This window comes from Phocoena sinus, chromosome 2 (genome assembly GCF_008692025.1).
Source record: "Phocoena sinus isolate mPhoSin1 chromosome 2, mPhoSin1.pri, whole genome shotgun sequence".
In the NCBI taxonomy this organism is placed as follows: domain Eukaryota; kingdom Metazoa; phylum Chordata; class Mammalia; order Artiodactyla; family Phocoenidae; genus Phocoena; species Phocoena sinus.
This window is the reverse complement of record NC_045764.1, coordinates 30,288,048-30,312,413: the sequence shown is the minus strand read 5'-3', so window position 1 is coordinate 30,312,413 and position 24,366 is coordinate 30,288,048. Positions and strand designations below refer to the sequence as shown.

At 57.2% G+C, this 24,366-nt stretch overlaps 1 protein-coding gene across 3 annotated transcripts in view; it reads left to right on the top strand.

Moving 5' to 3' along the window:
• Positions 1–21,987, top strand: part of PCSK6 (proprotein convertase subtilisin/kexin type 6) — a 190,700-nt gene extending 168,713 nt beyond the window's left edge. Inside the window, exons 14-23 of one of the 3 annotated variants that reach the window (XM_032623051.1) lie at positions 741–920; positions 1,066–1,104; positions 4,519–4,621; positions 5,558–5,754; positions 7,560–7,647; positions 10,596–10,699; positions 14,958–15,087; positions 19,102–19,214; positions 20,604–20,697; positions 20,824–21,987. In XM_032623051.1, the coding sequence (XP_032478942.1) occupies positions 741–920; positions 1,066–1,104; positions 4,519–4,621; positions 5,558–5,754; positions 7,560–7,647; positions 10,596–10,699; positions 14,958–15,087; positions 19,102–19,214; positions 20,604–20,697; positions 20,824–20,872 (1,097 nt within the window). In that variant the 3' untranslated portion in view covers positions 20,873–21,987. Of the gene's footprint in view, positions 1–740; positions 921–1,065; positions 1,105–4,518; positions 4,622–5,557; positions 5,755–7,559; positions 7,648–10,595; positions 10,700–14,957; positions 15,088–19,101; positions 19,215–20,603 lie in introns of all 3 variants that reach the window. The other 2 variants (XM_032623053.1, XR_004348503.1) reach the window with 2 other exon arrangements.
• Positions 21,988–24,366: the final 2,379 nt, after the last annotated feature.

Sequence of the window (24,366 nt, the reverse complement as noted above, 5' to 3'; positions counted from 1 at the left end):
GGACGTTGCAGGCCAGGTCTCCCCTTCGGTTCTCACCTGAGGATACTGAGCAGCATGGGCCTCGCTCCCTGGTGGAGGCGGCAGTTGGCGGGGGGGACGCCTGCTGCCCCCGCCCCATCCCTGTGCACAGCCGGCTGCTCTCCCATGAGCCTCTGTCCTCCCCCCACACCCAGACCAGCGTGGGTGCCAGGCATCCTCCCGTTTCTGAGGAGGTCCTCCCCACACCCAGCCTCGGTGGACATTTGGGTTTGTGCCACCCGCCAAACTTGCCCACCTGCCCTGGACTAACTGGGATGGAAGGAGCCCAAGACGCAGGATGGAGCATCCAAAAAGCAGGACTCCTCAGCGTAACCCAGTTACCACATTTGGGGACAATGGGACAAGGCTGAGTGCCAGGCCCTGCCCCAGATCCACCCACTGGATGTTCCAAGATGGGGAGGGGGCTGCTGCCCATCATGGGGGTGTGGGCCAATGCGGGGAGGCTGTGCCGAGACCCAGGGGCAGAGACTGTGGCCTGGGCAGGAGGTGGGTTCCTGGTCCCCAGATGACGAGGAGGGGAAGATGCTGGGCTCAGAGCCCTGCTGTCGGGGGTGGGGGGGCTCGGGAACCTGAGCTCGGCAGGGCCAGGCACTTGCGTGGGCGACAGAGGCCCCCGGCCAGACCAAGGGGCCAGAGCACATCAAGGGCTTCCCGAAGGAGGCTCTTGACCCTCGGGTGACTCTGGGTCCGGTGCCTTCCAGGGAAGTTGAAAGAGTGGAGCCTCATCCTGTACGGCACGGCCCAGCACCCCTATACCACCTTCAGCGCCCATCAGTCTCGCTCCCGGATGCTGGAGCTCTCGGCCCCAGAGCCAGAGCCACCCAAGGCTGCCCTGTCGCCGTCCCAGGCCGAGGTTCCCGAGGACGAAGAGGACTACACAGGTAATGAACCTGAGGCCAGAGGAGACGCTCATTTTTCCAGTGTAGCTCTTAAAACGCGGGCTGTTCCCGGCAGAAGGCGGGGCTCGGGTTGTAGGCCTTCCTCTTTCCTGGGAGTCGTAATAATGATGGTAATTTGCACTCACAGCTCCTCCCTCCCATGGCTCTCCTAATATTTTACAGACCAGTAAGTATGCTTCAAACCAGTAAGTACTCGCCAACCTTCCCAGGCCAGGAATAGAGGTTCCCTATGCCCAACCAGAACGGGGACTTGCCTCCTGGCTAGTGACACTCCTCTGGGGCGCCCCCTTTTCATCAGGGGCCCCCGTCTTCAGTCTCAGCCTCCTGACCCTCTCCCTAGTCCATCCACTTTCAGTCCTTGTGACCAGAATGTGGGAAGGACCAGGGTGCTACTGGGAGCCCAGGACGGTTGGGCTGAGTGAGCACAGCCAGGAGTTGCTGGCAGTGGAGATCTTGACCCGCCCAGGGGCCTGGAAGAAGGACCCAGCACAGGGTCTCAGACCTGATGTCAGAGGACACTGATGCTGCAAGAAGCAGCTCAAGCCTCACACAGGAAGTAAAGATGCCTCGTTGCAAATCCTCTTCCTCCTGCTGCACCCCTGCAGGGTGGCCCTGGGCTCTGGGCCTGCAGCGCTCCACGCTGCGAGCTGGGGCAGCATGCAGAGGACGTTCCCAGCTGCCGGGCTGGGCACAGTTTCGGTCAGCGAGCTAGGTGGCAAGCTCTTCCTTTCCCTCTGAACCATCCCAGTGATTTGTGAGAAACGGAGCCTTTCTGGTTGGGCATATTTTCCTTAGCTAAATGTTACAGCTACTTGATAAATGATGGGTGAGCTCTAAGAATATTGATGCTTTGAGTTATCTAATAGCTTCTGAAGAAAAAAAGTAACAAAATGAGAAACTCCACCAATACAGATCAAGCATAAATTATGGCCGATTCAATTTTAAACTTCTTCTACCGTGCCTTTAAAATGGAGCATTGAATTATGTATGGACTAATCTGCTCTGTTTCCCCCTGTGATTTATAAACTGTGGCAAGATTCAGTAATTATTAATAAAGGACTGATTTTTTTCCCCCCTTAAAATCTGCTATGACTCTAACTTCACACTGTCCTGGAATCTCACTCTAACTGTTCTGCAACCCAGGCTGCTCAGTCCTTCCCAAGCCTGCCAGGTGGTTGAGGGGTCTCTGGGACTAAGGTGTGTTTCCGACACTTGGGGAAGTTCCGTGCAATCTCAGGGGCAAGTGGGGCGGGTGCACCAGTCACAGCAGGAAAGAGCGAGAGAGGGAGGGGGCAGGAGGGGTGTGGCGTGGAGGGAGAGGAGGAGAGGGCTTCAGGGGGAGGGGGAGCAGTGTGGAGGAGCATCTCGTTGGTGCCCTGGGGGAAGCCCTCCGAGTCACAGACAAACAAGCCCAGGTGCAGAAGCCCAGGGAGAAAGAGAGGGTGCTGGGTAGGGGAGATTTTGAGGTGGGGCGATGAGTCTCGAAGACTTTCTAAATATTTATTTATTTATTTTGGTTGTGTCTGGTCTTCGTTGCAGCAGGTGGGCTCCTTAGTTGCGGCACGTGGGCTCCTTAGTTGCCAGCAGGCGGGCTCCTTAGTTGTGGCATGCAAACTCTTAGTTGCGGCACGTATGTGGGATCTAGTTCCTTGACCAGGAATCGAACCCAGGCCCCCCCACATTGGGAGCGTGGATTCTTAACCACTGCGCCACCGGGGAAGTCCCTGTTGATGCTTTCTGTGGAGCTTCATGCACAGCTGAGGGGTGAGCTGGCAGGGGAGGCTGCGTGCCTTTCGGAGGCAGAGCTGGTCATACAGACAGTGGGGGTAGGGGGCGCTGGGCCCCGCCCTCTGTCCGGCAGCGGGGGGCGCCAAGCAGCGCTGTGATGGGGGCACACAGGTGGAGGGCCAGCTCTCCCCGGGACAAGGAGTAAAGGGGAGGAAGTGAGTGAGGGCCGGAGAGGGGAGTCCAGCCGCCCATGGACAGTAAGGATCCCAGGACGGAAGGGGAGCGGGGCTCCTGGGGGGGTCAGGGGTGTGACAGGTGCCTCACCAGAGCCATCTGGACAGCTGCCCTGTGAAGGGGTCAGCTGTGAGGTGGACATGAGTAGGGGACACTCTCAGCCACTGTCACCACAAGTGGATTGGGATGAGGCAAACAAGGACCAAGTCAAATGAGAATCGATCCCCAAATCGAGTGAGTCTGGGGCCTGGGAAGGGGTGGGGGCCCCTTGTGCTCCAGCACAACCCCAGCGCCCTCCCCGACCCAGACCACAAGGAGTGTCTAGTGCATCCCCAGGGATGCACGCGGCTCTGAAAGGGGTTCACGGGGGGACCCACAATGAGAACCTTGGAAATGTCAGCAGCGGTAAACCTTCAAGGAGGGAAGCCAAATACAGCTGAGTCTAACACTGGGAAGGTCTGGAGGCCCTTTAAAGAGGAATGAAGAGGGCTTTGTGCCCCTCAGCAAAGACCCATTGTGGGTGGCAGAGAATGGGGACTTTTGTCTTTCCCTCACGTCCCCAGGAAACTCTGGTGGCTGGCAAGACACCTCTTCTTTGCTTCTGAACTCACTCCCCACCCCCTCCAACAACTAAAACCTTGTAGAAGGTTGTTTTTTCTTCCAAGGACTCAAAAACTTTCATAACGCCCCGCCGGGCCCCTCCCTCCCCACATGGGGAGGCTTTCCAGAACCATCTCCCAGAGGAGGAAGAGCGTCGGGGGCCAAGGGAGGTGGGGGTCCCAGCACAGCACCGGCCCTGGCCCCCAGATGAGGAGGACACCTATGGAGGGGCCGCCCGGCCTGAGGGCAAGAGCCAATCAAACTGGGCTCTCCCTCGAGGCGCAGGTGGAGGGGAGACCTAGGACAGGGCGCCCGATGGGGTCCCCCAGCTCCTGTGTTTTTCTCCGTCGCTTTGACAACACCACACAGGCTTCCAGAGTTAGAATTTGGGGATCGAGGGAAGACAGGATGCCCCCTCTGAGGGTGAGAGAGAGGGGAGCTGAAAAGGGCTCAGCTCCCGCCCACCCCAGACCCACCAGGGTCATGGAAACCCACCTGCCTCCTTCACCGCGTGTGAGGGACATGGCGCATTCTATTCCAGCCTCTCCCGCTTAATTTCCGTCGGATCTTCACTGCTTGGCCGCAGTTTCCTTAGCGCCTTCAAGCCCTCAACGCCCCGTATCGCGTTGCTCTTTCCTTCACGATGGAAATCAGAGTTGGTGGCTGGTCCAGCATTGTAACTCCGCTGCAGGGGAGGACGCTGCATGCGGCTGTCCCCTGCCCCTCCCGCCCCACCATGGCTGCTCCTCTAGAACCTCACAATGCCCGCCTTCACCTACCCGGGTCCTCACCCACCACCAGCTGTCCTGCTTGTCCTCGGGCCATCCCTGTCTCGAGTCATCAGACCCTCTGACACTGGAGCCCAGAGCCAGGCTTGGCTCCCAGCTGAGGCGGGTCCTTCAGGGGTGGGTGCTCTGGCCCAGCAGGGGCCTGTGAGACCCGGACATGGGGTCCTAGGAGACTGGACGTGATTGAGAAAGCATCTCTATGGGTGAAAGGAAATGCTTGTTTCTTTAAGGTGTGTGCCATCCGGAGTGTGGTGACAAAGGCTGTGATGGCCCTAATGCAGACCAGTGCTTGAACTGTGTCCACTTCAGCCTGGGGAGCGTCAAGACCAGCAGGTAAAGGGCTGGGCCTCCCCTGCGTGTCCTGGAGACGCCCAGCGTCCCGCTAAGGTGGCCAAGCTGTGTTCTCCACCCCTGCAGCCTGGCACCATACTTAGGAATTAACCAAACACCCTGGAAAGGAGATCACCCTGAGGGTCACTGCTGGGGAATTTTATGTTTTGGTAACCTTTTATTCTCATCGTATAAATAACTCGTGACCATGAGAACTCAGAGGCCGTGGCATTGTTTTGTCTGTGCTTATAAACTTTTTTCTCTCCATTTTGCTAAACAAAAATGGGTCGTATTGAGCATGACAACCACTTGGGAACTGCAGACAAATGTCATCTTAAGGGCCAGTACTGTTCTAAAAGTCAACACAGTCGGCCGTGAATGAGGAGCCCCCATCCCTGAGCGCCCGGGTAGGGGTGCAGCCCTCCTGGGGAGCACACACCCACCAGGGCTCTGGCAGGGGTGCGGCTGGGACTCTCACGGTGTCCCCGGGGCCCAGACACAGCCGCAACCTCCCTGCGCTGGGCGAAGACGTTTGTTCTGCTGGCTGGACACAGCCTGGAGACCTCTCACTGCCCGTGGGCACTGTCAGTGGGGTTTTGCCGGAGCTGAACGTTCCAAAAGTCAGCTACCATCGTGGTGTTGCCCAAGGAAGCCAAGCACAACCTGCGAGTGCCCCCGCCCACCTCGGGGAAACTTTGAAAGGGCAGGAGTCCCAGGTTCCCATGCAAGCCCTCAACCCTCTCCTGCATCAGGAACTTCTCAGGGGCATTAATGGTTTACCTGTGCCCTGGGGCCTTTGTTTCCTCAGAGTCTGCTGACAGGGAGGCAGCTAAGGCTTCCCTCCCAGCCAGCTGCCCTGCCTTGGCCTGACCCTCGTGCTGCCGGGTAGGCGTGGGGCTGGGGCCAGTAGGAAAGTCCTCTCCCGATCTGCTCCCACAGGAAGTGCGTGAGCGTGTGCCCCTTGGGCTACTTTGGGGACATGGCAGCCCGCCGCTGCCGCCGCTGCCACAAGGGATGCGAGACCTGCTCCGGCCGGGGCCCCACCCAGTGCCTGTCTTGCCGCCGCGGGTTCTACCACCATCAGGAGGTGAACACCTGTGTGACCTTCTGTCCCGCTGGATTTTATGCTGATGAAAGTAAGTGTGTGTCCCCGGGCCTAGAAATGAGGAGTCAGCCCCGCTCTGGGCTGGGGTCCCCTCTCCTGGGAGAATTTTCCCCACCCTCTGCTTCCTGTGTACTCTGTCCTGAGAAAGGACCCTTAACGGGAGGGAGGGAGAGAGGATGAAATCAAAGCCCTTGGACCCTGTTAGTGGATAGCAGTTCACACCCAAAACCTGGCCAGGGTGGTTCAAAGTGACTCAGAAATGGAGCCCCCGTAGTCTGGGGTTGTCACACTTCTGTAGGTCAGTGTCCATTATTCAGGATGGACAGGGAGGTAGCTTGAGCCAGTGGCTCTCAGGCTCAGACCGATTTCAGACATCCAAATAGAAAGGCTTCCGGGTAGGCCCTGCAGTCTCTCTTGGAGCAGTGGATGTGGGCGCTGGGCGGGGTGCGGGACCCAGCACCGGCTTGTGGCCTTGGTGGTTGAAACTGGGTGAAAGCCCCTCCCAGCAAGAGCCGCTAAGCTGAAACCGGGGTGTAAGGCCAGGGAGGTTTGCGGGTCTCCATGAATGAAGAGGGGCCTGCTGCCGGGCATAACTGGGCTCAGGAGGACAGGTTGTTCTTGGCTGTGCACTTTACATAGTGACCACACTCCCAAGAGGTGGGCGACGCTTTCCTCACCTTGCAGGTGGGGAAGTGAAGCCGAGCGAGGCCAAAGGGCCCACAGCTAGCAATGACCCAGTGAACTCAGAGCAGCACAGGCGTCCTGCCATCCTGCCTGTCCTGGGAAGTGGAGTGGTTGGGCTCTGGGGCCGGGACCTCACGCCAAGGTTTGAACACTCACCTCAGCCTGGAAGAGGCCAAAGAGAGGGCTTGGGTTAAATTGATGGAGGACAGTTTTCAGATGACGTGTTGGCCGTTGTGCAGGGAGGGGGCAGCGCTTCCCAGAGCTCGCCTCTGGCCCGCGTCCTGCAGGAGGGGTCCCATCACAGCGTTGCTCTCACTCCTCTGGGGAAGGAGCCAGGGATCCTTAAGGACATATAAAGCCATGGAATAACCACACTCTTTAGAGGGGACACACAGTCATGCAAGACACGTTTCACAGGCTTTGCAAACACCTGCCCTGGGCTGCAACCAGACCTGTTTTCGGGGCAGAGGCTCCTCCATCCCTACCCCCCCACCCCACCCCTGGGCAAAAACCAGCCACCTCGGTCACCCCGAGAGTCACCCCCAGACGCCCTCGCTGAGCCCCTGCAGCGTGTGTGTGATGCCACCTGTGGGGCCCCGAGGAGGAGGCCCCGAGTACAGGGTGGTGCTGACTGGGTGCCAGGATGAGTGACCTGGGTAATCACCAAGACCCAGGGCTTCCTCAAGGTGTGGTGGGTGTCAGAGATTCATGTCTGTGCGGGTGACGGCCAACGTGTCAGTAAAGACCCCTGTGAGGGCCCTGGGTGGGTGGGGTCACTCAGGGGAACCCTCAGGCCCCACCAGTCACACTTAGGAAGACTGGCACCTCGCTAAACTCTGCTCCGCTGGCTCCAGTCCCGGGGGAAGATGCAGGACTAGAGCACGTTTCCTCTGGAAAGGGCCCACCTCCAAGCCTCAAGGTCGTGTGAGGACTTCACTCCAGGAAAGAGGTGCGAGGCCTGTGATCTGACACCTGGGCACGCGGTCTCCACATGCCTCTGGCCGTCGGTCACTATGTCACCTGTCTAGCGACAACGCTGGTGACGGCTGTTCCATCCACCCCGTCTTGGAACACCCGAGTCTCGTTTGCCCGGATTTGATCCACATCCACTCTTCCCACCTCTTCTTTTTTCCTTCTCTTATTTTTCTCCAGATCAGAAAAACTGCCTTAAATGCCACCCAAGCTGTAAGAAGTGCATGGATGAACCAGAGAAATGTACTGTCTGTAAAGAAGGATTCAGGTAAGACCCTCCCTTCAGACCTGAGGCGCGGCCATGGGTATATGCTGGTGTAAGTGTCTGTCATTGATTTACCAAATGTTTGCCTCCTTTTCCTAAAAGCTAAAATTTCAGAGGCCCAAAGCCTTTCAGGATACAGATTCCGAGTCAAAATCAGATTTCCACTTAGAGATTGGTGTTTATGATAGAAAGTCAGAGGATGGGGAAAATGTCTACATTTTGTGCAACATTTGGAGAATTGGTAAGAGCGAGAGCGGATCCTCTCATAGAAAGTAGGGCTGGCGGCTGGAAGGGTGGGGAGTTCTAACAAAGCACAGCGCTCCCTTTCTTAGGCACCGAGCCCCACTCACTCCAGTTTCCTTCCCAGTCTGGATGACTGAGGGAAGGGCAGAGGGGGCTCGCTCCCTGGAGATACTCTGTAAATTCCTGGTTTGCCTGGCTCCAAGCTCAGCCCACGCCTCCTTTAAAAGCATCTGACCAAGCTAATGATTTTTTACTAGAATATTTTGGAATGTTGGTGTAGCCTGTTTACTGCCCCCAAATATACATTACTTCTTCCTTGAAGTTATCATCTAGAAGCTTAGAAATCATTCTGTGCAAAATTGTGCTGTGGACCCTCCCACGATCCAGTCTTGAACCAGGGCCTGCACTTTAAGGAAGAAGGGACAGGTCAGCAAGGGCAGTGAGCAGGGGCGGGGCCAGGGGGCATCACCGGGCTCTTGTTAAAATGCAGGTGCTGGGCTTCCCTGGTGGTGCAGTGGTTGGGAGTCTGCCTGCTGACGCAGGGGACGCAGGTTCGTGCCCCAGTCTGGGAAGATCCCACATGCCGCGGAATGGCTGGGCCTGTGAGCCATGGCTGCTGAGCCTGTGCGTCCGGAGCCTGTGCTCCGCAACGGGAGAGGCCGCAGCAGTGAGAGGCCCGCGTACCGCAAAAAAAAAAAAAAAAAAAAAAAAATGCAGGTGCTGACCCGGCAGCTCTGTGACTCTGCGTTTCTACCTGGCCCCCAGGGGACAAGGATGCTGCCGTTCCTGCAGCTTCCCCTCCCCTCAAATTCAACCCCCCAGGGTTGAATTCTTTTGCAGTAAGGAGTGAAGGAAGAAAACCAGCATTTTACTCCAGCTGCTCTCACCAACACTGCCTCATTTAATCTTCACAGCAACCTATGACGTATGTGACATATATGGCATTTTTCTTCACATTTTACTAACGGGGAGAGGTACAGTTTCCAGGAGCAGCATGACTAAGGTTCCCCAAGCCCGCCCCACCCCCTCCAGATCAGGGGATTGGAGAGAAGAGGGTCCACTACCCCACGCTCCTGGGAGTCGGAGGAGGGAAGGGGGACAGGACCCCAGAGTCACACGTCATGCCCGTTCTCTGACCCAGGGAGCTGGACGAGACAGGATGAGGAGTGGAGGGGTGACATGTGGAGGAAGGGGAGCCTCAGAAGGGAAAGGCGGAGAGGTTCAGCTGGCCGCCACTGGGGCCTGGGAGCTCGGCTGTGGGGACCCTCCCACAGGGCCCCCCACCCAGGCCGGAGACTCAGGGTGTCAGGGGGAGGCACTGTGTTTCCAGCTCCCTGGAGCCTGTTTCCCAGTGGGGATGTGCTGGAGGGGGCGGTTCATCCCTGCTCCTGTGGGTCAGGTGAGGGAGAGGAGGTCAGATGCTCAGGCCAGGAGCTGTGTCCTGGGGAGAAAATGCCTCTCAGGCAGCAGCCCCCCAGGTGGAGGCAGCGGTGCAGCCGTGATGAGCAGTCAGAGAGGACTGCGGACACTGAAACATCATCAGCCGTAATCCACAGAAAGCTTCCTTTTATTGCCCAATATCCTCTTTAGCTGTGGCTTCAAATCATCGGTCCCACTGAAGCAGTGAGGGCGGCCAAGCCGTGCGTCCATCTCTTTAGGCTGGGAACATCTATTAGTAAAGACTTGACTGAACAGCTGGTGCAGTGGCCTGGGGGCTGGGACGAGAGGGAGCCCTGGGGTCGGCTTCCGCCTTGATACAGAGGTGCTTTCAGCCCCACCGACCTCCCTCCCCACCAAGTGCAGGAGCCTCTGGATCTCACAGACCCTGGGGCACGTGTCTGACGTGTCAGGCAGCAGATCCATCTACAGATGTGCAGCAGTGAGCTTGGGAACTGAAGCAGCCGTGGCAGCCAACACCCATTCACACTGCTGGGTGCCCGACACCTGCCAGGGTTCTATCCTCAAAGTAACCTGACCACGCAGCAGCCTTGGTGGACAGCTGAGGGGACGGAGGGGCAGGAAGCTTGGCTGGCCTGCCCGGGGTCGGAGCTGCACGGCTGGGAAGGGGCAGAGGGTCTGCTCCAGAAGCCGTGCACTCACTGCCTGGCCGAGCGAGGTGAGGGAGGAAGGCCAGAGCCACAGCCGGCAGGGCTGCTAGGTCCCAGGAGTGGATTTTCTCTCAGGTTCATTGTGAAGCACAGACGGTTTCCAGCAAGGGCGAGGCAGGGACTCAGGGTCAGTCTTGCTGCCAACCCCACTCACGCATCACAGATGCCAAGGCTGTGCCCAGTGAGACCGAGCCAGTGGGGTGACCCACCCGTGCTTGAGTTCTCCTCGTGGGCCTTGGGTTCTAGCGTGATTGGTGTCAGTGAAGAGAAGGTGTCACAGAGCAGAAGAGCACAGAAGGCATGGAGGGCATAGCCTCCTGCACAAGGACTGAGGCCACGGGGCTTTGGGAAGGAGCTTCGGGACCACCGGCCACAAGAAGGCAGAGACTCTGCTTCCAGGCCCGGGTGTCCCTTCCAGCCGGCCTCGAGATGCTGCAGGACACTTTTGCCGCTTTCATTAGTTCAGAACCTTAAGTGACTCGGAGAGCTGTGCTTTAGCAACTTTCAGTTCCTCTCATGAAAGACATTTGAGGGCAAATCATAATTGAATTAGAGCTTTGGAAAGGATATAAAAGACTGCCTTTTTTTTCTTTTCAACAGCCTTGCACGGGGCAGCTGCATTCCAGACTGTGAGCCAGGCACCTACTTTGACTCTGAGCTGATCAGGTGCGGGGAATGCCATCCCACCTGCCAGACCTGCGTGGGTGAGTTCACGGCCTGCGGGGGCCACATTTGGAGCCCAAGTTCCCCAGGCCGGTGGGCTGACTACCTGGAAACCCAGAAAGCCCTAGGACTTGCAGGCTTCCGTGGGCGTTGCAGCATTAAATCCCAGAAGCCCTACCAGGGGCTGGGAGGGGGAAAGGGGAATAGTGATTAATGGGTACAGAGGTTCAGCTTGGGAAGATAAAAAATATCTGGGGATGGATGGATGGTGGTGATGCTTGCATAGCAATATGAATGCACTTAATGCCACTGAACTGTGTGCTTAAATGGTTCGTATGGTCAGTTGTATGTTACGTACATTTTACCACAATTTTTAAAATTAAAAAAAAAAAAAAGAAAAACCACAAGGGCCCACTTGGAGCAGCCTGGGTTTCCTGGTGTCAGGAGCCCAGCCAGGTAGGGGATGCTTTCAGGCCGGGAAGGGATGCTAACTGCTAGTGAGCTCTTGCGTGGAGCCCAGCCCTCACCTCAGGGTAGCAGTGCCGGAGTTTCACGATTCATGGATTCTTGGGGGAGAGGCTGGGCAAGTTCCTGTGGTGAAGGAAGAAGGCTTTTTAAAACATAGCCTTAGTTCCTTGTACTTGTCTTCCCTATTTTGAACATTTTACTCAAAGAGGAAAAGATCTCTGTAAGCAATTTTATGTGTATTGTAATTTCCCACAGAGATGATAGCATAGCTGCCTTCCAGGCGCAGTTTTTACGCAGAATCGCAGAGAATGATTGTCTTGTTGGGTTTCGTGCTGCAGACTTGTTGGCACCGGGATATTGTAGCACATTCTGAGCTTGTGGACTCATACGTATTTCTGATGGAATCTTCTCCTCTTGATCCTCCTTCCTGACCCAGCGCTTTGGTCCTTGTTCTAAGAAACCCACATCAGGTTGAGTTTTTGCTGCAGTAACGCTGTAAGAATTAGGTCTCTGCTGAGTCACTGATGCCGTAACATGGGTCCCGGGATGCATGGCAGGACGGGGCAGCCGTCCCAGTGTGGCCACGTGAGCCCATGTCAAGGGGCCCTTGACCCGAAGTGGACATGCCATGGCAAAGACCAGCACTCTCAAGGCCTTTGGAAGATGTGCCTTCCTGGGGCCCCCTCCTGGGACAACCCCCCCGAAAGGCAGGGGCCCAGCAGCCTTTCCTAGCGTTTGCCTCGTGGCCTGTCATTTTCATTGTTTTTCTTTGACTCATTGTTTAGCCCAGGTTGAAAGAGCATTGCCGATGTTACTTATTTAAATTTCAAAGGCACTTGAATCCATAAAAGTCAGGCGTGTAGCTTTAGATTTCATTTATTCAGTGTGGTTTCCTTTGTCTGCATCCCCACACTGCCTGTTGGCAAACAGTCTCTCACTCAGTCCAGAGACCTCTTTGTCACTTGAGGGGTCAGGCTGTCCAGGGGTCTCCCCTGCTCCCCACACCCGCCTGCCCGGGTTCCCTCTATGCTCTGGGACGTGTGCATCCACCCCGGACACTGCTAGGACAGGGACCCCACCCACTTCCAGCGCTGAAGGCTTCTCGCTGCCTATCACGGTCCCTGTCGGGAGCCCCTGGCCACCCGGCCCTCCCCTCCCAGCTCCCACTCCGTGACCACTGCTGCTCCCCGCCTGTGAGGGGCCTGGGTGCGTTGTGGGGAGAGTCGTGGTTAGACACGAGTACAGCATGGAGCACGGTGGCATCTGTCCCCACCCCAGGCCAGCAGTACCTTGGGACACTCAGTGGTGACTCAGTAGGAATAAGCCTCTTCCCATCCTGGTCCAAGTACCCAGAGCCTCTGGCACAGATGATGTGATCCCTTGGGGAACCCATCTGCCTTGGGTGGGTGCAGGGGACCCAGCAGGGCATGGCGCGTGGGTCAGCGGCTAGCGGCCAGTGGGGCACATGTGTGTGGAGTTGAGGGGCATGAGGGCCGGGCCTCACCCAGGGGAGCACGACATGAAATAGCAGATGAAAACCACCATGACAGGTCAAGAGAGAGATGGCAGAAGAAAGGAACGCGTTTTGTATCTTAGCACCCTTCATAGCACGTTTTTCCTGCCTTTTGAATAAGGGCCCTGCGTTTTCACTTTGTCCTGGGCCCCACAAATGATGCAGTGGATCCTGCCTAAGCCTCACCCGTTTTGCTACGATTTTTATGATCTGTGTCTGCTTTTCGAGTGTCTGACGCCTGGAAAGCCTTGTGACTAAATGGAATCCCTGAGAGACTTTGAATTACAAAGTTCACAATGTTTAGTAGTAGTGAAAGTAGTTGCTCTAGGAGATTTGTGTTGACTCCGCTTTTGTCATCGTGGTAAAAGATCCGGGACATAAAACCTACCACTTTGAAGTGCGTGCCTCAGCAGCACTGAGCACCTTCACGTTGTCACGGGGTCGTCGCCTCCGCCCGTCCCAGGGCTTTCTCTTCTTCTAACCCCAGCTGAACGGGTTTCATCCGCTTTTTTTTTTTTTGCGGTACACAGGCCTCTCACTGCTGTGGCCTCTCCCCTCGCAGAGCACAGGCTCTGGGCGCGCAGGCTCAGTGGCCATGGCTCACGGGCCCAGCCGCTCTGCGGCATGTGGGATCTTCCCGGACCGGGAAGGCGGCGGCATCGGCAGGCGGACTCTCAACCACTGCGCCACCAGGGAAGCCCCATCCGCTTTTAAGTTTAGCAAATTGAGCATTAAACTAGGAGCAAACAAGAATGAGTGTTCTTTCTCATTGCAGAAGCTCCTCAGGCACTGGGGACCCTGGCGGCCCGGGCAGTAGGACATGGGTGGTGGGGTTTGTGGAGGGCACCAACGCCAGATGCTCCCTGCAGATAAGTGATGGGGGCTGGGGCACAAGAGCAGCCGTCCATCCAGACGGACATAAACCAGACGCATCTGTGGGGCGGCTCTCCCACTGCGTTGCTGCAACAAAGGGAGGACACCCCCATGGAGACCCCAGGCAGGTGGGCAGCTACTCCTCATGAAGGCCCTGGAACCCCAAGGGCTCCCGCTTCTGCCTCACGCTCAGTCCTGGGCGAGCTCAGAATCCCCTTCCAAGCTGGAAGCTATGGTTCTGAGAGCAGAAACCAGCTGCCAGAGCACCAAGCCTCGGGGCTGGCAGAGCCGCCCTGCGGACCTCCGTCTGCAAAGGGGTCCTCCCGTGACACAGCCCAGAGGCCCCCCGTAGGTCCAGAATTCACTCCACCTCTGCCTCAGCTGTCAGGCCTCAAGCCGAGACAGGACCACAGTGGGGGGAGGTCTAAGGAGGGGCTGTGGTCTCCGTGAGCATCTGAGATGGTTTCTCCCTGAGTTCGACCCTCCAAGCCATCAGCCAGTGGCCACCTCACTGCCTCTCTGATGCTCCTTGGGGACTCTGACACGGAAGTGCACACCCAGCACTGACGTGTCGTTGGCCTGAATGAATGAACAGATGGGCAGACAGACAGATGGACAGCACGGTTTCTTCACTCTGGACCACTGCCTGCCCAGGCTGGTGAGTCCTCCTGACTGGGCTGCAGATTTTCCTTCACGACTCTTGACCCTTTGTTCAGAGCTCTTGCCTTTTCTGGTCCCCACGCCTTACCCCATAAGCCCTTAGCTGTTTTTTCTCTGTTGAAAGAGTCCTGATCCTTCACACCAAATACCTGTCAACCCCAGGCCCCCAAACCTCTTCTTTCCCTTTTCCCACATATTCTTACACCAAGTTCTGTCCACTAGAAATACGATGTGAGCTACTGATGCAGCTTTAAGTTCCCTCAAGAAACAGGTGAAAATAATTATAACATCTTATTTAATCCCATGTATCTAAATGCTATCATTTCTACATGTAATCAATATTTTAAAAATCAACAAGCTATTTCACTTTTTTTTTTTTTAAACTGTGTCTCTGAAATCCAGTGTGTAAGTGTGTTTGGCCAGGCCACATTTTGAGAACTCAGAGCTACCTGTGGCTGCCCTAGCCGAAATCGGGCCCAGGCCTGTTGGGAAAGGAAGCACCTGGAATCGGGGCCGATGAACGCGGCCCGGGCAGCGGGAGGTGTGCTGAGCTTGGTGCAGCCTCCGTGTCCCCATCCGTGAGGTGTGGGCATGAGGCCCACCTCCGAGGAGTGGCGAGGCGGGCCCAGTGCAAATGCACAGCGGCACCTGGGTGAATCTAGCTGTGTGGTGGCCTTGGGGTGTCTGAATAGGACCTGGATCTTACAGGTCCTGCCGCAGGTCTTGGACACGTGATGGGCAGGTGGGCGGTCCCTGACCTCTGCTGCTCTTCCCGTACCCCTCAGGGCCCAGCAGAGAAGAATGTATTCACTGTGCCCCAAACTTCCACTTCCAAGACTGGAAATGTGTGCCAGCCTGTGGCGAGGGCTTCTACCCAGAGCAGATGCCAGGCTTGCCCCACAAAGTGTGCCGAAGGTATGTGCGCCTTCCAGGCAGTCCTCCTGACTTAGCCCGAGATGGCCGGGGAAGGGCGGTCAGCGGTGCCTGTGGAGGAGTGGCAGGAGGGCTGGGTCTGTTGGCCCCTGTTCCAGGGGCTGGGGGCAGGGTGTGCCATGTTCCACAACAGCAGTGGGTGCAGTGGGCAGACAGGAACCCGTTTACAGAGGAGGGGACCCTGCAGGTGGTGATGGCCAAGGTCACAGTCAGGCGGCGGCCCTCATGCCTTTGTTCACGTCTTGAGTATCTGTGGAGACCTACTGTGTATCAGGCGCTGTGTGGCTGGGAAGGCAGGACGTGGAGGACGGGGCCCTGACTGGAGGAGCCACCACCCCGGGGCAGACACCAGGGACCCTACCTGCACCCCGGACCAGAGTGTGTTCACAGCATGTCATTAAGGAAACCATGTGCAGGATTTGTTTAAAATTTACATTGGATAATTTAGAGAAAATACAAGATCCCGACAACTTCCTCATTCTAAAGCCGCTTCCAGCCGGTGCAGAGATGTTATAACCCTGCTCCTTCTCCTTTTCCGCTCCCTCCCGTGTGTCCGCCAGGCGCGCCATCCTTTTCTGGGGCTCTGAGCAGTGTTCTCTCTTGTCACGGGATGCGGGCAGTGAAAGGAGAAGCCGTCTGCCTGGTGTCCTCTTGTCCTGCTGAATCTTGCCTCATGTCAGGCCTCATCACCTGGAGCCCAGGAACAGGGCAGGGCAGTCTGTCTCGTCCAGGCTGAGAGTGACGATGAGGAGTCTGCAGGTGACCTTGAAGATCACGATGGTGGGAGTGGGGAAGGGACCGTCCCTCTGACGTAGACTCAAAGAGGGAGCCTCAGGCGCCCACTTCAGAGCAGTGCAGGGAGACCATGCCCATCTGGCAGCTCACAGCTGGAGACCCACAGTGAGGATCTTTGAGATCCTCTCAGGCTGTGTTTCAGAACTCTTGTGGATTGTAACCTATTCTTTAAAACAAACAAACAAACAAAAACCAACAACCTACGTGAGCAAATGAGAGACCACCTGCTCCTTGCGCTTGTGGGACCCACTCAAAGAGGGTTAGGGTTTCAGCCCCACTACCCAGCCACCTTCACCCAGCCTTGCTGAGTCCCATGAAGGACCCTCGGCACCGGTGTCTGAAGTAAAGTTCCATTTTAACCAGCCAGCTGGTTCCAGGGTGATTACCCTAAGTATGGCAGCCAGGGACAATGCGCATTACACAGTGATAATCAGATTCGTTTGTCAGACACCCTGGCTCTCAGAGGATGCTGGGAATTCCCATGAGTATGGCAGACAGCCCCGCAGGGCACCCAGAAGCTATGGGGTCCCCAGTGCCAGGAGGCAGGGGGCAGGCAGCCCCTGTGAGCCCCTCCTTGGCTGAGGAGGACAGGAGCTCCCTGGGTGCTCACCTCCACGCGTGGCAAAGCTTTCAGTCTTGGAGGGTTGCTGGGGCTGACACAGCAGGCCTCAGAGATATACCCCCAGGAAGCGCCCTGCACGGGACGCCTAGGTGGTGAATCTCTAGCACTTCAGAGAATTCCCGTCTCCCGAGTCCCAGGGCTCTGGAGACCCCTCAGTGTGGATGCCCCTGGAAGGACAAATGGCCTTGGGCTTCTCCCCACCGAGGCAGCAGCAGCGTTCAGAGAGCCTGGCTTCCCGAAGGCCCCAGAATGCTGAGTGCCGGCCAGGGCAGCCTTGAGGGAGCGAGCAGCTAGGCAGGGCTCATGGGGAAAAGCCGGGCCGGGCCGCAGGCCTGCCAGGTCGGCAGCCTGGATGCCGAGTCGAGACCCGTTATGCTGAGGCCCACGGACGAGATCAGTCCATGATGAGTATCTCAAAAGAGGCGCCGGCCACCCCAAGACTTAGGAAGAGGACCTAGAAGAGGGAGCAAGGACCTCTTTGAAGACAGAGCAACTCGGTGGGGTGTCTGCCCCCCACCCTCCTACCACCCTCACTCCCCCAGCCCCTCCTGGGTATGTTGAGGCAGGGCAAGACTCAGGCAGGCCTTCTGCTCTGTCCTGTGTCCAGTGTGACGAGATATCTGCCATCTGACTGTCACCTGGAACAGCCTAAAGACGGGAGGCGGGGAAGTGGCCCCGGCAGCAGGGCAGGGAGAGGACTGCATCGGGCGCCGCCCTGCAGAGTTTGGCAGGACAGTCGCTGTGGTGTTTGGGGGTGAGGTCAGAACCAGAGGCGTCTTGAAAGCCCCCTGCCCAAGAGGACCACCTGGCAGCCACGGTAACCTTGACGGAGGAGCCAAGAGGGTCTCTCGGAGAAACAGGGGCCCCCGAGGCAGTTGGGGGAGCGGCCCGGTGCCGGATTTTTCCCCAAGCCGGGGCCTCCAGATCCGAGCCCAGGCTGGCCGACACCTGACCGAGGCCTTGTGAGGCCCTGAGAGAGAGCCCATCCGAGGCTGCCCGGGCTTCTGCTTGCGGAACTGGGAGATGCTGAAAAGTGGTGGATTAAGCTGCTGCGTTATGGTCATTTGTTACATGGCCGAAGAAAACCGACACAGCTCCGGGGATGGCCATGGAGATCCTGAGGCTCTGTGAGGCTGAATCTGGAGAAGAAAGAGAGCTGTGTGCAGCTGGGTCTCCACTGTAGCCGCCCCCTTACTGTTTATAGCAAAGCAACCCTCAGCCAGGACCTTCGAGACAGCTGACCACCAATTACACGGCTTGGCTCGGCCCTAGCTCCTGTGTCACTAGCAGACATCATCTGTAAGAGAAGCGGGAGTTGGGGGGCGTGGTCCCCCCGTGCAGTGGCATGAGGCGCCTGTGGCCCGGCCAGAGCAGTGCAGCAGGACAGGGGCCAGGCCCTGGGATCTTCCCCAGAGTGCTCAGTAAGCGTCTGCACGTCGGGCCCGTCCTCCTGCTCCAGGGTCTGTGAGGGGGGAGGGCCGGCTCTTGCTGCAGGAGGAGGAAGTCGCAGGGGCTCCTGGATGCGGTTTGCCTGTGGGTTTACACGTTTATAAACATAAACTATGGGCCCGAACTCCAGTTTGGGGGTGACCCCAGGAGAACAAAAGCCACCTCTCATCCAGGCTGAGGGCCTGCTATCCCGGAGGCCCTGTGCAGGCAGAATCCATGATGGCACCTGACCCCGGCACAGGCCCACTCAGGAAGGAGGCCTACAGTGAGCCTTGCTGTTGACGTCTGGTCGCTGCCTGGGAGGTGGCATCTGTCCCAAGCACTGCCTACCCGATGCCCCACCCACCCTGTCCGAGCCCTGCTCCCGGGCCTGCAGCTGACAGGGAGCTGGGAGGTGGGTCTAGGGAGACCCAGTCCCTGGAGCTGGACACGGAGAAGGCAGCAGGTACAGCCCAGGTCCCTTCATGGCCCAGAGCAGGAAGGGGCGTCGGCAGGCTCTTCTGTGAAGGGCCCGATGGTGAGTCGTTTAGGCTTTGCTGGCCGTACAGTCACCAGAGCAGCCGCTCAGCTCCAGTGCCACAGACGCAGCCACAGACAGACCCAGATAAACGCACGAGACAGTGGAGTGCGCTGACCCTCCCACCCCCAAGGTCACGGCACTCTGTCAGCAATAGTCCTGGGTCCTGTCTCCGGGACAGGTCGAAAGGGCATCCCCACCCTCTGTCCCCAGGGGGGAGGCTGACGTCACCACAAAGGAGGCTCAGCCCCGGCTAGCCCCAGGGTCATGTCCGTCACATTCAGGGGAGCCTGGCCCCAAGCCCCAAGAGTCAATGCTGACATCCTCAGGGAGCCACCTGTGGCCACAGTGCCCAGGAGGGCGTCCAGGTGAGCCACGGGGAGGTTCAGAGACCTGGGCCCATCCTCAGCTCCGGGCATCCTCCTGCCAACTGGCCGTGACCGTCTCCGCGCTCCCAGGGCAATAGAGGAGATACATGCAGATGCTTGGCCAGGGTCTCGGGCCGTCGTGGGGGGCACCGTTACAGCCAGGGGGTGCAGGGCGGGAGGGCTCTGGGAAGGGGCCTGGAGCGACTGTGTCTCTTTCCCATCTGGGAACCCGTGTTCCCCTGCAGGTGTGACGAGAGCTGCTTGAGCTGTGAAGGCTCCAGCAGGAACTGCAGCCGGTGTAAGACAGGCTTCACACAGCTGGGAACATCGTGCATCACCAACCACACGTGCAGCAATGGTGAGCGTGGGTGGGTGACCGCCCTGAGCTACCTCAGGGCTGCCCCGGGCAGAAGAGAAAGGAAAAGAAGATGCAGGGACCTCAGTCCCCTGGACAGCCCTGTGGCCCCTCCTCTCAGTGACCACTTGGCTCTCCCCTGGGCCTCCTCCCTTCCCTTTAGGCCTCTCACATTGACCAGACAGGCATCTCCACTACCAGCACAGCTAGTGCGGGTCGGTCCGTTGAGTAACTCTTACAAATGATTCTGTTCTCGCACCGTTCCCACTCTCCTGCCATAAGCCCAAGGTGGCCTGGGTGTGGTGACATGTGTTAGGAGAGGCCAGACCTTGGAGGTCAAAGTCAGGAGGCCTGAAGGCTCTCAGCCTCCCTGCACATGTGTCAAGGCCCGCATGTCCATGGGAAGGACCTGCCTCTGTGCTGTGGGAGAGCCCTGGTGCTTTAAGCCGACAGGGAGAGGCAAGGATGGACTGTGAAAACAGGATCTCAGAGGAGACCAATTTGGGGATTCCGGGCAAGAGAAAGCTTGGCAGGGGACTCTGGCCTGGAGACCCAGTGCAGGGGCCGTGGGCAGACGTGCCATGGCGAGAAGGAGCCTCCATGCTCAGCAAGCCTAGGGAGGAGCAGTCTGGGGCTGGCTCTGGGCACTGTGAGCTGGCAGGCGTGCAGGAGAGGGTAACCGCCAGTGCCATGCTGTCCGTGGGCACGGAGCTGGCACCGGCCCCGGCCTGGCAGAGCGTGAAGCCTGCAGAGAGCACCCTGGGCACGCCCTGTGGACCACAAGGTGGTTTTCTTGGCTTGCAGAATTATGTCCCTTCAAAGACCAGGAAGCTCCTGATTTAGGAAGCCACCTCCTTGGGTTATGTATCCAGCCCGAGAAAGTGAGGCTATCCCCGGGGTGGGGGGGGTCTCCCGGTTCCCATGAATGGCAACATCCTCAAAAGCCAGCTGCCAAGGGGAGGGGCCAGCCTCCATGGCTCTTCCCTTCCCCCTCAGCCTTTCCCTCTTGGTGACCCCCTTCCTCCCCCATTTGGGGTGTCCCCGGGATCACGGCATATCCTCCATCCTGCCCCTGCCAGGCCTGACCCCATCTTCCTCCCAAGTCCCCCAGCACAGCTGTCCAGGAAGAGGAACACAGGGACCACGAGGGCTCCCTGGCACAGCCCAGGTGTCCCCAGGCCCCGCCCGCTCCCCTGCCACCCCGAGTCTGCTTTTGTCTCCCAGACTCAGCTCTGGCCTCTGCCGCGCCAGGCCCACCACACATCACGGGGGTGACTGGGAGGGCTGCCGCCCCCGCTCCCACTATGTCCCCAGCAGAATGGGGTGATGGGAACAATCCTATCTGGCCCCCAAATCTCACATGTCCCTCCTTTCTCCTTCCCGGGGGCCCAGCCGATGAGACCTTCTGCGAGATGGTCAAGTCCAACCGGCTCTGCGAACGCAAGCTCTTCATCCAGTTCTGCTGCCGCACCTGCCTCCTGGCTGGGTAGGGACGCCCGGCCGCCCGCACAGGGCAGGGCCCCTCCTGTCTGTCCGTCCACCTTCCTCCAGGCTGTCGGCCAGAGTCTGTTTCAGGAGTGGTACCCTGCATCTGACAGCTTTATCTCCCCAGGAGCGAGGTCCTTCCGCGGCATCTCTGGGCGCCCAGGCCAGGGGGGTGAGGGCTTCGAGGAGGTGTCGGCGATGTCCTCTCACACCCTGCTTGCTGGCTCCATTCTTCTGGCTAACTCACAACGGGAACAGAACCAATTCCAGGAATCCACAGCTCCAGCTTCAGAGCAGCTTCTGGGACCATAAGTTTACTGAATCTTCGAGACCAAAGCAGAAAGGCAGGATGCTTGGTGCATTGCTCTTCTCCCCATGCTTTTGGGCAGCCCGCAGACCCCTGGGCTGTGCCCCTGCGTGATGGAGGGCTAAGGGGCATACCTGCTCATCTGCCTGCCACAGTCTGGGGGATGGTCTGATCAGACTGTAAATAAAACAGATTTCGGGGCAAACGTGTGACCACTGGGGATGGAGCATCTATTTCTCCATAATCAGCGACTTCTGAAACTGCAGCCATGGCTTAGAAAGTCTAATCCCAAACGGATGGGTTGGAGGGACCCTCCTTCCTCTGCTGCCCTTTCCTCTGAGGGAGCTGAAGGTCCCTGGTCTCTGCATCCTGTCTGTGTCTCTGGGAGTCTCATGGCCCAGATGAATGGTCACCTCTGCCTAACACAGGAGGCGTCCTGGGGGCTGGCCAAAAGGTGCCCCAACGACCAAGCAATTCTTCCTACCAAAATGTAAACCCAGCCTGTGAACTGTTAATTGTCTGTCGTGTCCCATTTTGTGGAATTGCTTTGAAAATACATTGGCCCTGCTTTTCAGGAGACTTGTTCTCAAGGTGGGCGCCCCTGTGTCTGTGTGTGCTATGAGCCTAACGACATGGCTGGATTTATTTTTGCCAAACCTGTGTGGGTATTTTATAAGCTACGTGTTCTAATTTTTACCAATGTTAATTATTTTGACAAATATTTCATATATTTTCATTGATATGCACAGATCTGCTTGATCAAGTCCCTTTAATATGGGAGTAACATTTGCCTTAAATTTTTTCGAGCTCGTTCTCCATTTCGTCCTGCTCCCCTCTTTGACTGTAACACATTTGACGAGTCCCCTGTCAGCTGGGGGGGAGCCCAGCTGTTGTTTGTTGAATCCACAACTCCGAAAATGAAATCCACAAAGCAAATACAGTGTTAACCCTAAATTAATAAAAGAGTTAACATTTCACGGCAAAGGAGCCTGTGTTTCTTCCCAAGGCACAACGTTGAAACGTGGGTACTGGCCAGTGTGTGAAATGGCTTTACGTGTGCTTTTATTTCAAGGTCTTTGAGCTTTAGCGAATAATGCTGCCGCAAAGTCGTGGGAGAATCCCGAAGTTCCAGCTCCAGGGCGTCCTTTGGCAAACAGACCCTCTTCGGGCCACAAAAGCCCAGACTGCAAGCCTCTTCACCTAGCTGCGAGTGTGATATCATTAGGTTACAGCTTGTCTTCCACACAGTGGCTGAAATCCCCGCACCTGTGGGCTCCGCGCTACATGGGATTTTTACCCTGGCCTCTCTGTGAGGTCGGAGTTGTACTTACTAGGAGTCCTTTGTCTGCAAATATAGGAAATGCACTGACTAGAACTGACTTGGGAAAAGACAAAAGTCGGGGAGGGCTGTTGTTTTGGGATTCCAGGGTTGTTTCGGAATTTCAGGAAAGGTGTAGCCGGGGCTTGGGAACCCTGGGACCAGCATTGTCACCTGGACCCTCACTGCAGCAGTGCCTCCTCTCTGTCCACTTGATGGGACAAATGACAAGACCACTCAGAGCTCGCGAGAAACATTGGTGCCCATCCAGCCCTCTAAAGATTTCTGAATCTGCTTCGGGCCCGGGTTCGTCTGCCTTGCATCCGTGTTTGCCCGGTTCCACCAGTTCTGGCCACAGGGACACGTGGCCCCGGAGCCCTTCCAGTGACCACGTGGCCGGAGGTGGGGAGCAGCGTGCAGCTCTCGGAAAGCGGGGGAGGCTATGCGACCCACGAGCTAGCTGCCGCCACGAGCAGGACTTGGCCCGAGTTGTCAAAGGTGACGCAATGAAGGACTGAGTGAGTGTGTTTGGGAGACAGTAGCCAGGACTGGGCAGAATATCAGTAAGAATTCAACCTCCACCAGGAGCCTGATTGAATTAAAACCAGCAACTTGCTAAGCACCTCTGGTGCAGGGCACCATTTTAGCCCCTAGAGCTTTTTGTCCACTGAGAATTCATGGTTTAACATGTTTGCAACTGAACCAGAAATCAAGTCCTGTTATTACCAAAGGACACCACCTACAAGAAGGCCAGCGGGCAGCACATACCCGCCCGGCAGTGGCTGGGTCAGCCTGTGGCGAGTGCAGTGCGGAGTTGAGAAGGTGTTCACAAAGGCCTAAGAACCAGTCACCCCCTTGTTAAAAGGGACTGACCACATAAAATGCCAGTTTGCAAATGGTCCGACCTTAAGATTATCTGGACTCTGTTGGGGCAGGACACGTCTATGGATTTTGTTTTGCCTGATGGACTCGTGTCCTCTAAACCCCTCATTTCACAGACCGAGGCTCGTAGAGCTGAAGTGACTTGTCTGGGGCTGCCCACTGGCGAGGGTGCTCCATCGTGTGCCCCGGGAGGGAGGCTGGCTCTTGGCAGGAGGGATGGTCACTTCTGCAGCTGGCCAAACATTTTAAGCTGTCTTCATTGCCAGGGGATGACATTTTTCTGACCTTGTCCCCAAAGTCTTTGGCACCTCACAGTGGTCCCCAGATGCACGTCCCCATCCCTCCCAGGCCACTGCTGATTTTATACGTTGTACCTCTTCAAAGGGCTGGGGAGAATTGCACTTTTTACAGGAGATGCACTTACAGTGGGAAGGAGGGGGGTGAATGGAGCTTTAAGTACAAAACGGCGGGGCGGGGGGAGGGGGGCAACATAGTCTAAATGTGGCCAATGGTGCAGTTCCCTTAAACTTGGGGGACTGCCCTTCATTGCATTTAAATCATTGATAATGTGGCTGGAGGAGCCTTAAGCCTGCAATCTTGGGGCACACTGGGGCCCCTGGGAGCAGGTGAGGGGTGGAGGTTTAGATCATAGGACGCAAAGGGGAAGGAGGTGGAGAAGTGAAGTAAAAGGAAGGTTATTTTAATAAGAACAAGCAAGGGTGATGGAAAGTAATACACCATAGTCATTCTCTGGCATTGTAAGGTTCTGCCCAGCCGGCTGAGAGGCAGCTAGGGGCCGACTGTCATGAGAAAGGAGTTTGCATCCTGTCCCAGACTTCTCGGCTGCTTTCCTTCATGAGCCAAGGCATTATCCGTCCTGCTGGTTGTCTCAGGCTGTCCTGACGCCCTAGGCTCTGCGGCTTGTCCATGCACGGAACAGCACCCCCTACATGGCACAGCAGCTCCTACCACCCAAAGCTGCCCCCCCCGGGCACCCCCCACTCTGTATCAGCTACACTAAGGGTGGTCCTGTTGAGCAGATGGGCACCAGCGTGCCCAGAGCAGAGCATATCTCATTGCAAAGACAGTGGTTCTCACCCAGGGGGTGATTTTTGTCTCCCTGGAGACGTCTGTACTGACATCTAGTGGGTAGAGGCCAGGGA